The sequence below is a fragment of the Eschrichtius robustus genome, chromosome 1 (genome assembly GCF_028021215.1).
Source record: "Eschrichtius robustus isolate mEscRob2 chromosome 1, mEscRob2.pri, whole genome shotgun sequence".
Classification (NCBI taxonomy): domain Eukaryota; kingdom Metazoa; phylum Chordata; class Mammalia; order Artiodactyla; family Eschrichtiidae; genus Eschrichtius; species Eschrichtius robustus.
In genome coordinates this window covers 45860994-45874438 of record NC_090824.1, presented here as the reverse complement: position 1 = coordinate 45874438, position 13445 = coordinate 45860994, and the positions used below count along the sequence as shown (strand labels likewise).

The following is a 13445-nucleotide window of genomic DNA, read 5'->3' as shown; positions in this document are numbered from 1 at the left end:
TGAAGCCAGGCAATCTGACTCAAGTCTACTATGTCTCGGGACCTTTTCCTTCTGTTCCACATTCCTTTTAAAACCATTTTCTGCCAACACTTACACTCCTGGATCTCCTGCCTCTCACATCTCCCTTTAGGGCGGTCTCTGCTGGTTCTTCTCTCACTCTCCTTAGTGTCAGAATGCTGACGTCTCCTCTTCTCACTCCTTTGAGGAGCTCAGGCACTCTCCGAGCTTAACTCTCAGCTTTATACTGATAATTCACAAATTTGAATTTCTAGCCTTAAACCACCATGCCATCTCATGGCCTGTTTAAGTCACTCCCTTTTCCTCTGCACAAATGCAAATTTTAACCACCCTCATCTCAAACTCTGGTCCAGTTGCTTTTGGTGCATAACAGAACATCCCAGAATTTAGTGGTGTACAACTATTTTATTATGTCCTGGGATTCTGTGGGTCAGGAATTCAGACAAGGCACAGGAGAGATGACTGGCCTCTGGTCCACAACGTCTGGGGCTCAGTGGGGACGACTCGTTGGCTGGGGGCTGGAATCACCTGGAAGAGTCTTTACTCGCATGTCTAGTGTTTGATGCTGCTAGCTGTTGGGTGGGACCTCAGCTAAAGCCATCAGCTGGAACACCCAGTTGTGGCCTCGCCACATGGCAGAGCTTCCTCACAGCATGGCAGCCTCAGAGTAACTGGACTTTTTACATGGTGGCTCAGGGCTCCAGAGTATCCCACATTCTTAAAACACTTTCCAATTAATCCAACCCCATAGTTCTTCCTCATCATAAAAGCAGGAATATATTAAGCATCAGGTGCTTTTCGCATACCTTCTTAATTCTTGTAAGAGCCCAGGCAAAGCAGGTATTACCATCCTTTATAAAAAGAGAAAGATGAAAATTAAGTTTGGAGACATGCCAGTAATTATACAGATAGTTAAGGGACAAGGTCACATTCAAACTCAGTCTCTTTCTTTACGCAATATGGATCACAATGAAGATCAAGCTTGCAAATATATACATCTAACTATTTTTCTCTAATTCCAGGGTAAAGGTTTTCAGTAACCAGATTTTTCTTATTAGCTAGCCCTTAAAAAGTTGTATTTCCTTTGCTCCTAGATTTGAAACAACTCTGTCACAATGTTTTTAATTTATCTATTCGAAAATACATGTACATACTTCAAAGATCAAAAACTGAAAATATAGTGAAAAGTCTTGCTTCTACTCTGGTCTGCCATCTGCCCAGTTCATATCCCTGATTAACATATAACCACTTGTGTATCCTCCAATTCTTAATGTCAACATAAACATTTTATTGTCCCCCCCAACATAACTCCTCTGCGTCATTTAGCCATTCTAAGGGACTAGACATATAGGATGGTTCTTTTCATGGCTGCAGTGACTAACCTTGAGCATATGTCATTTCGTGTATGCAATTCCCAGAGGCAGGATTTTCAAATAGGATATATGTATTTGTATTTAATAGATGTTGCCAAATTATCCTCCATAAAGATAGCTACACTCTCAACAGTAATATTTGTTTCCCTATAACTTCCATAATGTAATGCAGTATCAAGTTTCTAGACTTTGGCCAATCAAACAAGGAAAAAGTATATCTTTGGGTGGTCTGTGTGCATTTCTCTGATTGAAGGTGAGGTCAAGCATCTTTCCATGTATTTAAAAGTCACTTGTATTTCCTTTCCTGTGAATTGTCTGCTCACATGTCTTGCCAATTTTTCAATTGTGTTTTTGGCCTTTCTCTCACATTAATTTCTAGCATCTCTTTTATATTAGTATGATTATCCTGTTGTCTACAATATGAATTGTAAATATTTCTTCCCAGTTTGTCATTTCTGTTGGTATTTGACCTGTGAAAGTTCTTAGTTTTTATATAAAGTAACAATTATTTTCTTTTATGGCTTCTAGATTGAGGCATAATTAGGTCAATCTCCAGTGCAGAATTAAAGAAATGTATTAGAGAAATGAACAACCTTATATATCTTTAAGCTTTATTTAAAATACTTTTAAACTTACTGAATAGTTGCAAAGATGGCCTAAAGAGTTCCCATATATCTTCTTTATAGAAGAACTCTAGTTAATAAATTCAGAAGGAATTAAAGAACCAAACATCATTATTTTTCAACTTCTAAAAAATACTGGATATAGGCAATCACCAATGGCTTCTAAAGTCAAGTGAAATGCTGGTGAGAAGCTCTGTAACAGACAACTTAGGCTGATAACGCTTAAAGCTAATCGATTATAACATCACAAAAAGACAACTAGATATTTAACTGCTTACCGATGGAAGCACATGCCACCACCTATGAAGTATTCTTGACTAAATTTAAGAGTTATTTGGTGGGGGTGGGAGTGGGGAGAGGCAGGAAGGCAAGCATCTAAATCTAACTGCTAGTATATAAGCAACACAGGAGCTAAAGGAACATGTTAAATTAAATCGTGAGAAAAATAACGAGCAGAACCCAGAATGTGGGAAATTCTATAGGACAAATGACTCTGGTTCTTCAACAAATTGTTAGGGGATAAAAAAGAATACCAAACTAACAAATTTTTTAAAAACTTGAAGACTTTTATCAAATATAATACGTGAATCTTGTCTGAATCCTTATTCAAACAAACCAATTTGTAAAGAGATACCTATGAGAAAAATCAAAGAAATGTAAATATTGGTTAGATATTTGATATTAAGGAATTACTGTTGATTTCAAGGATGACAATATTTTTAAGTCTCTATTTTCAAGATATAGTAAAGTATTTATCAATGAAGTGACATATCTAGGATTTGCTTTAAAATAATTCAGTGGGGGAAGGTGTGTGACAAGAGGAACGAAGCAAGACAGACCTATGTTTATGTTAAAGGTTGGGTGATGGGCACATAGAAACTCATTATACTATTCTAATTTTGTGTACATTTGAACACTTCTACAATAATTTAAAAACTGACTGCAGTCCTGACAGATTTTCTAGAGATTCTTCCCCATGAGAATTTTGATGTGCCAGGGAAACACGCCAGTTGCTTCAATTGATACCTTGGAATAATATGTTGACTGGATATAGAAGAAGCCATCTCGCCAAATAGGTGAGTTTCTACAGGCGCAGGACTATGAAGGACACAAAGATGTCTAAAGGATGACCTCTGGCCTAGAATAGAAGTGTTCAGGAGATCCAGTAGAAATAACTTCCATGGCTTTTCCATAAAGCTAATCCCCTACGTTTTTCTTTAGTGTATATAAAAAAGCCAGCATTTATTGAGCACCTATGCACAGAGCACTGTGGTAGGAGAAAGACAAGTGTTAAGAAGGGGTTCTTGTCTCTTTTTTTTTCAATATTTATTTATTTATTTATTTGTCTGCTCCAGGTCTTAGTTGCTGCACACGGAATCTTAGTTGCGGCCTGCGGGATCTTTAGTTGCAGCATGCAGGCTCTTAGCTGCGGCATGCGGGACCTAGTCCCCTGACCAAGGCATGCGGGATCTAGTCCCCTGACCAAGGATCGAACCTGGGCCCCCTGCATTGGGAGCACGGAGTCTTAACCACTGGACCACCAGGGAAGTCCCAAGAAGGGGTCCTTGTCTTTAAGAAATTAATTCAAACAGTCATCAAGTTATCTACATGTGCTGGGCAATTTGCTAGGCATTCAAAGGTGAGTACAGACAGTCCCTCTTCTAAAAAACTGTGACTGAGGCTATAACAGAACCAAATTCTAGTGAGTAAATGTCCTCTCAATCTTGAGTATAACAAATTTACCTTGATTCAGACAATATTTGATTAACCCCAATCTAAATTATCCCTCAATCTAATTGCCATAAACTCAGTAGAAAATGTATAACCATAGGGAACATATTCATTACATAAACTGGAGTTATGAATTGTTCATATAATCTAGGATTCATAACCTAGGATTCATCAAAGATTAGATAGTTGCCCTCTCCTGGCAAATTTTATTACTGCAGTCTGACTCAACCAAATACTGGACTCAAATAGAGGTATACTGCAAATGAGTCAGTGCGGGAATGCCCAGGCATAGAAGAGTTTCTAGAGCTGGACAAAGAAAACAGCAGAGGGCTTCCCTGCTGGCGCAGTGGTTAAGAATCCGCCTGCCAATGCAGGGGACACGGGTTCAAGCCCTGGTCCGGGAAGATTCCACATGCTGCAGAGCAACTAAGCTCGTGCGCCACAACTACTGAGCCTGCTCTCTAGAGCCCGCGAGCCACAACTACTGAGCCCACGTGCCACAACTACCAAAGCCCATGTGCCTAGAGCCTGTGCCCCACAACAAGGGAAGCCACCGCAATGAGAAGCCCGCGCACTGCAACGAGAGAAAGCCTGCGTGCAGCAACGAAGACCCAACGCAGCCAAAAATAAATAAATAAAATAAAATAAAATAAAAAAGAAAACAGCAGAGAAGATACAGAAAGGGAAGGGGAGGGGAGGTGATTCAAATAAATCAGTAAAATATTATGATTAAAATTAAGTAGACTATGAGAGATTATGATGATTCTCATTCTCTATCATTCTCCCAGTGCTGCTACTTTTCAGATATGATCTTGTGCAAGTTCTCTCTGTGCCCCAGTTTCCTTATCCCTAAAAACAGGGCTAATATTACCTACCCCGTAGGGTTATTGTGAAGATCAGTGAGGCAATACATGCAAAGAACTCCCAACTGTGTTCAGCACATAGTAATCAGGAGTGTTTGTTGTTATTCAGATGTCAGCTCAAGCATCCACACTTCCCATCTCCTAGCACAGATCAAGTTCCTTTGGTAAATGCTCTCACTGAGCTGTGTTCTTTTTATCACTAGATTTCTCCATCTATAATCACACTCATTCATGTGATTCTGATGAATATCTGTTTTAGCCTAATAGACTGTCTGTTCCAAGAGGGAAGGAACCATATCTGGTTTTGCTGAACCTGTTTCCCAGCATTCAGTGCAGTAGTTGGCACTCAGTGAATAAATTAAATGAAATTATAAAGTTCCCAGTCAGTCTTATGAATAATAGCATTTAACACTGGTATAGGTTAAACTGTGTTGAAGGTTAAGTTGAAGTCCTAAATCTCAGTACCTCAGAATGTGACCTTGGAAATAGAGTAACTGCAAATGTAATTAGCTAAATTAAGATAAGGCATACTGGTGTAAAGTGGATTCACTCCCATGTGACTGATGTCCTTAAAAGAGGAAAGTTTGGACACCGACAGAAGCAGAGATGGGAGTAATGCAGTTGCAAGCTAAGGAACACTAAGGATTGACAGCTACCACCAGAAGCTGGGAAGAGGCAAGGAAGGACCGCACTCCCCTCCCCATTCCCTGTGATTTTCAGAGGGAGTATGGTTCCGCCGACACCTTGATTTCAGACTTCTAGTCTCCAGAACTGTGAGACAATAGATTTCTGTTTTTTAAACAGTCCAGTCTGTGGTACTTTCTTATGGCAGTCCAGTGAAACTAAAACAAGTACCAGTTTGTTTAGTATTTCAAAGTTATGTGTAGGACTTTTCCTCCCAGGCCAGAAACAAATGTTAACAGATAATACATTTTTAAAAGAAACTAGTAAGACTAGATTTTCTCCTCCATTCTCAATGACTCTTAACAGCTTTAATCAACTTTGACTACTCCCAAGTTCCAGTCATATACTTCAATAGTCTTGTTATTTTTTCTTCTTTATTCATAGTACCTTTTCTGGCAATACACAGAACTAAGTCCTATGTAAGAAGTATTCATTAACAAAATGAAAATGAAACTTATTAGTGAATCAAGATTTAAATGAACTATACACATCTAAAATAGCACCTCTCAATAATGACATTAACTCTTCTACAACCTACTTTAAAACATGGGACATAAACTCACCTTTTGCCCACAATATGGGAGGCTATGATAAATAAGTATTATCACATCTTAGAAGTTGTTACAATTCTTAGTTCATCATGGCAGTCTGATTTGGTAAATCACAGGCGTTCATGATTCAAAAAGAAAAACCTTTTGTGAGTGCTGGCACGTTTCAGTATGAAGTGGCTAAGACTCATTTTTGTGTAAATAAACTATCTAATTGCCTCGCTTTAGCTTTAGAGAATAGTTGTCATCTTGCAGTGAACATGGTTGAGGCAGGGTGGGGAAACAGTCAAGAAGTCCATCACTGGGACTTCCCATGTGGCACAGTGGTTAAGAATCCGCCTGCCAATGCAGGGGACATGGGTTCAATCCCTGGTTCAGGAAGATCCCACATGCCGCAGAGCAACTAAGCCCGTGCGCCACAACTACTGAGCCCGTGTGACACAACTACCGAAGTTTGCACGCCTAGAGCCCGTGCTCCGCAACGAGAAGCCACCGCAATGAAGCCCGCGCATCGCAATGAAGAGTAGCCCCTGCTCGCCGCAACTAAAGCCCATGCACAACGAAGACCCAACACAGCGAAAAATAAATTAAAAAAATAAAATAAATTTATGAGAAGTCCATCACCTGTGATACCATCTCCACTTCCTGCATTATATACAGGCTCACAGGCTTCCCAAATTTGGAACACTGTCAACTTGATTTATGGAAACTGTCTTGGCATCCTGGATAAGACAAGCTAAAACCTACTTCAACTAGAAATGTGACAGAAGACTCAAGACTATTGTGTACTCCCATAAACTTATAAAAAGGACAATTGATGAGACAAGTTACATTCACTTAACCTTTGATGGATAATACTATCTAAGAGGTTGTTCCCATTTATACCCAGGAGAGGACAGGGAAAGGGAAGGGTCAGACACAAGAACATTAAGATCAAAGACCTCAGGCAACAGCAGACCCTCCAATTTAACTAGGATTCTGAATTTTAAAAATAGTGGAAATACAGGAAGTATATAGAAAAGAAGACCTCATCAAAGGTTCTCTGAATATGTAAGAGAACTAGGATGTGGTTAAATTGAAATGGGATAGCAACAGATAAAGATGAGCTGGTCCAAGGATCACCCTGTGATGCTATTCAAAGCACAGCCATTCCTGGGAGAGGTGATAGTGTCTCTTCCAGCACCCCCTCCACTACAAGCTACAGCCCAGTGGTGAACAGTAACCAGGAGACTTGCACACCCTTGACAGAGCCCCATTACAGGTGACCACAGATGCACCCATTATAAGGTACATACTGGAAAAGTAAAGAAAGGTGTACCACGCAAGGGTCATGAAAATACGCTGCAGTGCAGGGAGAACTGACAAATTCCCCAAACACCAGAAATTAGCATCAATTCACTCAAGAGGAACTAAAAAAAATAACAATTTGGGGAATGTAAAGTACCAACTTATTTTATTTATTTTATGTTTTACAAAACTTAAGTCAACACTAGTAACAAGTAATATACAGAGATATAAAAGATGTTAAGTAGCTTATCTACAAGCATAGAAAAGTGACAGTTTCAAAGAAGTTTGCTTCTATCCAAAATAATCTATAGTGGTCATTGACTTATACTCTCTAAAGAAGTAAAAATTAGGGATTGGGTAGGAGTGTTTTCTCTATTACTTACTTCTGTATTTTCTATAGATTTAAAGTATCCTTCCTTCTCCCACCCAGGTTGGTCCAAGGCCTGGACCACCACCATTTCAGGTTCATTCCTTTAAGTTCAGTATCGTCCTTGTCATCCTCTCCTCTCTGTCTTCTATTTATGTACCTCTAAGTAATCAATATTAAGTCCTTAAGTGTGATCCTCTAGACAGAGGCTTTCAAACTTTTGACCACAACAAATACAAGAAATACTACATTCTACAACTGGAGCCAGTACATACCAGAAAAAAATCACACCTATAAAACCTACTTGTAAGCTTCTCAAAACATTTACCCTTACTACATATGATAGACTGATTTTCTCCATTCTACTCCACCTTATTTTAATGCTGGTGACCCAAGTATTAGGTCAGAACTCAGTTTGAAATGCTTAGTAGAGAAGATACATTGACATATCTCACTAAGTAGCAACATAAGGAAGCAGGTAAGAGTTCTGCATTCAGGCTGCATAGATTCCAACACCAGCTCTACCACCTGAAGCTGTCAACCTCTGCCTCAGTTTCCTTATCATGGGGTAAAAGAACAGTGTTTACCTCAAAAATGAGGATTAACCAAAGACCATCCACATAAAGCACTTAAGAGCATAAAAAGTATTCAATTAATGGCTATTAATAATTCTTAAATGGTCTGTGACATTTTCACTGTCGTAAAATACATATAACACTCATCATCTTAACCATTTTAAAATGTGCAATTCAGTGGCGTTTAGCACATTCACAATGTGTGCAAACATCACCACTCTCTAGTCCTAGAACATTTTCATCATCCCAAAAGGAAACCTGGAACCCATTAAGCAGTCACTCCCCATTCCACCCTCTCCCCCAGGTCCTCTTGGGTAGGGAGATTAGAGTCCCCCTAATCTGATTTCTGTTCCTAGGTCCATGGACTTTTTAAATAAGAAATTAACACTTGACTAGAACTGTCTTCTAAGGTAGAATGAAGTGTTCTTTGCAGTCATTAGTCCTATGGCTCATGAGACAAACTTCTGCTAATCATTTCTTAAGTAAACCTTTTGAGACACTTTAGGTCTCAAAAGTCGGGAGGACCCCCCCTACTCTCGAGGTCAGAAATCCCTCTCTCCTGTGAATTCTATTAGGGCAAGATTCCCAAAGCCTGACCAAGTGCGGTGGACACTTTGAGTGTCCACAAGAGGCAGACTGAGCAAGGCCCTAAGAAGATGTTTCTTCATTACATCGTGGAATATCACCAAATGGTAGAATATTCACCAAATGAAGAATGTTTATTCTTCAGTCTTTGCATTTTGAAATTCTGTATTTTTGGCCCCAAACTTTTACCAACAAGGGTTTAAAAAGTAAACTTGGCCACAGAACTAGATATCCATTTCTTGGCTTTAAGATGTAGTGTCATTTCCTTTATGTGCCTCACCCCTCTCACACTGATTTCCCACCCTTCCTTTGGGGTGGGGGAGACTGGGCAAAAATAACTGTTTTTCCCCAGAATCTATTCAGGAAGTCTCCAGAAACTTGATTGGGGAAATAACCTGAGCAGGGAGGTTACCTTGCAAAGCAGCAGCACTGTTATTCTTTGAGAAATGGTGACGGCAGAAGGCTTCTTAGGCCAAAGGAATAAATGTCACCAAGAGGTACAGAAGATGTGAACTGGAAAACAATGCCCTTGGTCCGAGCTGTGCAAGACAGAGCTTTTTTAACTTTTTTTTTTTTTTAATTAATGACCAACATCGCTCACCCAGCAATTAGGCAGCGAAGTTCTCAATCATTTTCCACCGCCACCCCGCACCCCCTGCTTCCCGGCCTCCTGGGCAAAAGCCTGATCCTCCTCAGGCGCCGAGGGCACTGGGCCAACCCCGCTCCTTTGGGATGCGTGGGTGGGAGGTGGGTGATAGAGGGACTCCGGGTCCCACAGCCCAGCGAACCTCCCCGACTCCCAGGAAGTCGCTTTCCTGCTTTGGGGTTTGGGGAGTGGGGGAGAAAAGGGGGAGAAGGCTTTAAGCAGCAAACTAACCCCCAAAAACCTCACACTTCAAACTCCAGGAAAGCCCATGCCCAGAACTATGCCAAATTCTGGCAAAGTCCTGAGCTTGAGTGAACTGGATGTGAACAAAAGAGAGAATTACGACTTTCGGAACACCTGGGTACCCTGGCAAGTCAGCGAGAGTGAGGGTCCCCGAGTTTGCAGCGAAGGATCACCCCCGGCTCCAGACACACAAAGCCAAGGCTTCACCCCAGACCTACCAAAAATGAGACCTCCAGAGCAGAGATGACCTAGGAAGCCGTCACGTCCACAAGCCCAGGTGCACGTTCCTCGGGCATCCGGCCCTGGGCGCTCAGGCGAGAAGGGCTCCAGGCTCCCACCCGGGGGCGGGGGTAGGGGGCGTGGGGAGGCTCTGTAACCGCGGTCCCGCCAACCCGAGGCTGGAGGAGAGGGCCGCGTGCAGTGAGCGGGGAGGACCCCGCGAGGGCCGCTTCAACCAGTCCCCGGGTGGAGAGACCGCTGACTCCCACCGCGCCCAAAATGCGTCCCACGCAGGGCCCTCTCCTTGGCCAGACGGCTGGGCCAGGGCCGAGGGCAGGGTTCGGAAAGTGACAGCACTCGGCTTCCTCCGCCAAGAGTGAGCAACTCCGGGAACTTCCCGGAGCCGCCGCGCGCTTCCTGCAGCCACCTCCCCAGTGCCCGGCACGCCGGCCGGCGGGAGCACTGACCTGAGATGGTCTCCTGGTAGCCCTTGGTGAAGAACTGCATGGCCGTGGCCGCCCTCCAGGGCGTCTTGAGCAGCCCCTGCCTCTGGGGGTCCTCGCCCAGCGAGCGCAGGATGGACGAGTAGGCGGCCGCCAGGGTGGGGAGGTTCAGCTCGTTGTCCTCCTCGCTGCGGGGCCGCTCGCCCTTCCAGCCGTCCGCCGGCTGGATGCTCTTGCTCTCCGGCCGCGGCGGCTTCTCGGTGGGCGTGCTGGGCCTGGGCCGCGGCGGCTCCCCCTCGGGGAACCCATTGCTGCACCGGGCGTCCCGCGGCTTCGCCTGCACCCGCCCCGGGCCCTTCTCCATGGACCTGCCGCAGCCGCCCCGGAGGGATCCTCGGACGCGTCAGGGGCTGCAACTGAACTTCGCCGGCGGGCAATGGGCTGCTACCGGAGTCACCTGAAGAAGGTAGGCCTCGGGCCAGGGGTACGCTCCGAGCCCGGAACAGACGAGACTGAGAAGTGCCGGAGCGCCTCCTTTTTATGGGCTGGCGGCTCGGCCGGCGCCGCGGGGCGTTTCCATTGGCCGAGGCTCCTGGCGTCATGGCTCTCACTCCGCCCCCTCGCCCTGCCCTCCGCCGGGTGCTCTGGAAGCCGGCGACTGTAGCGCGGACTTTGTCCGAGTCCCTCCCGCGCCAGGCAGGAGGATTGGGTTGGACCCCTCCGGCTATTGCCGGATGAACCGAATCCTAAAGGGGGCAGGGGTCCGGAGCTGGAACCTCGGCGAGGGGAGGCAAGGTCTGGGTGCCCCGTCAGCCCTCTCCTCTTAGGGCAAAGAGTACGCTGCATCAGAAGTGTTCTGGTCGCCTCGCCCTGTGAAAGATGAGCAAACAGGTGGCCTCGCTGGGGAAGAGACTGGGTTAAAATGTAGGTATGGAAACCAACTCATACTTTTAGGGCAAGAGAATAATATGAATTGAAACGACTGCGTTTGTTAGTTAAAAATATGTCCAACGCACCGGCCTCCAGCTGCTGTCAGGAGGAATGTTACACCAAGTGGTCCTTAAGTGAGTCCCTATATCTAGGAGGACGGTATCTGTGGTGGCCAGAACTTTGACCCTGCAGAAATTGGTTTGCGAGCGAAGAAAAATTAGGGCTCTCATTAAAAACCCATTTGCGTTTTGTGAAAACGCAATTGTGGAAATTTGGTGCTGATCGTTTTAAGAGTGACATGCTGAGTGCCTTTCTCCTGATGCTGACAGAGATTGTGAAACGTTATTGATCAACTGGACTCTTAACCAGTGACATCTGCTTTGACTGTTTAAGATTTTGTAAATGGACTTTTTTTTTTCTCACTAGAGGGATTATTTCATAACACCAAAGGTGAGTTTTAAAGCATGTATCAAATTAATATTTTATGATTTGCCCCAGAGAGTTTCCAATGCTGATTTTCTGACATATAAACACGTATTTAAAGGCTTAGGATCAGACAAACCAGGAGGGAAGCCCCTGGAATTATTCTATACTAATAAAGCAGCTCAGTTATTTTTATTAGTAATTTGTATTTATTGGATGTCTGCTCCAGGCATATTCCTGTTCTAAACATTAAGGAAAGAAATATGGGAAATACCTAGCCTCCTAGGTACTTTTAGTCTAAAGTAGAAGGATTATTGGTGTAAGTGGGGTTTTTCAAAATAGATATTGGATTTCTATATACATTAAATATCAAATTACATAGATCAAGAAATATGAACATCCCTTGGAAAGCCTCTTTGTCACTCTCCTAATATTTATTGTCAGTGTTCCCCCCCCCTCCCCATCGTTAAGGTCCTATAATATTTTTTCCCTCTAACTGCTCTGCCCACTGTCCAATGATACTTCCTGGTCAGAATTATCCACTGGGTCTCAAACTATTTCAAGCTGGAGACAACATTAAAGGATGGCCTTGTATTTAACAGATGAAAATAAAGATACCAAATGAAGTATTTTTAAAACAGAGGGATTCAATGGAGATGCTTTCCATGAGATTTTCTTTTTTTTAGTGGCAATCATTTGCCTTCCTTTAAAAACACTTGTAAACATTAACTAATATATTTCCCAAAGCAATTTCTAATGAAATTTTTACCCTAAAAATTAACATTGTCTTATAAACACTGCCACTAAGGCATTAGCATTTTTATTGCCAGTTACCAGTACAAGGTCTCTGGATTTGTTCTATATTTACTTGTAAATTGGAGGCAGTGTATTTCAGCCAAATGCCCAAAGGCAGTACAAGGAAGCTTTAAAATCATGAACACTATGCAAACAGTTTAACAGTGAAATGTAGGTAATTGGCAGGGATGGTTGTAAGTAGAAATGGGAGAAGAAGAGGGAATAAATTAAGACAGGAGGGATATATCCCACAGAATTAATTAGCATAAAATGGTTCAGCAGTGAAACTCTGAGCATTCCAACCAGGAATTACAACAGCATTCATGTTTTTAACCCAGTAAGGGGACTCATTTTCACCTTGGACCCAACCTGGGAGTTGCTTTCTATCAAAAAGCCAGGAATTTTTTTTTTTTAAGTTCTCCCATTTCTAGGGCAGTAGCAAAACAGAGAAGCAGATGAGTGAGATACACAGCACCAAAGACTGAAAATACTGCAGGGCTACAGACATATGTAGTCACTTGCCAAGGGTAACAGGTAAACTAACATTAGGCATTTGGCAATGGTAATTGGAAAAAAGCAAATTTCTCTAAGTGTGCTTGATGAAGGTTCTTTATTTGAAATCCAAACTTTGGAGGAGATTCTGGATCAAGATTGGACATAGGGCTTCCCTGTTGGTGCAGTGGTTAAGAATCCGCCTGCCAATGCAGGGGACATGGGTTCGAGCCCTGGTCCGGGAAGATCCCACATGCCGTGGAGCAACTAAGCCCGTGCGCCACAACTACTGAGCCTGTGCTCCTGAGCCCACGAGCCACAACTACTGAAGCCCGTGCGCCTAGAGCCCGTGCTGCGCAACAACAGAAGCCACCGCAATGAGAAGCCCGCGTACTGCCACAAAGGGGGTAGCCCCCACTCTCAACAACTACAGAATGCCGGCGTGCAGCAGCAAAGACCCAATGCAGCCAAAAATTAAATAAATGAATAAATAAATAAATTTATATAAATAAATAAATAAAAATAATTTAAAGATTGGACATAGATAATAACAAGGTGGACACAAGAAAGGTGTCCTTGTTCCACTCCTAACTTACAGAA

The 13445-nt window shown here is 43.2% G+C and overlaps 1 protein-coding gene across 1 annotated transcript in view; it reads right to left on the bottom strand.

Moving 5' to 3' along the window:
* The window catches only part of GCH1 (GTP cyclohydrolase 1), a 52356-nt gene extending 41656 nt beyond the window's left edge, over positions 1-10700 (bottom strand). Inside the window, exon 1 of the mRNA XM_068545259.1 lies at positions 10230-10700. Coding sequence (XP_068401360.1) covers positions 10230-10569 — 340 coding nt within the window. The 5' untranslated portion in view covers positions 10570-10700. The remainder of the gene's footprint in view (positions 1-10229) is intronic.
* Positions 10701-13445: the final 2745 nt, after the last annotated feature.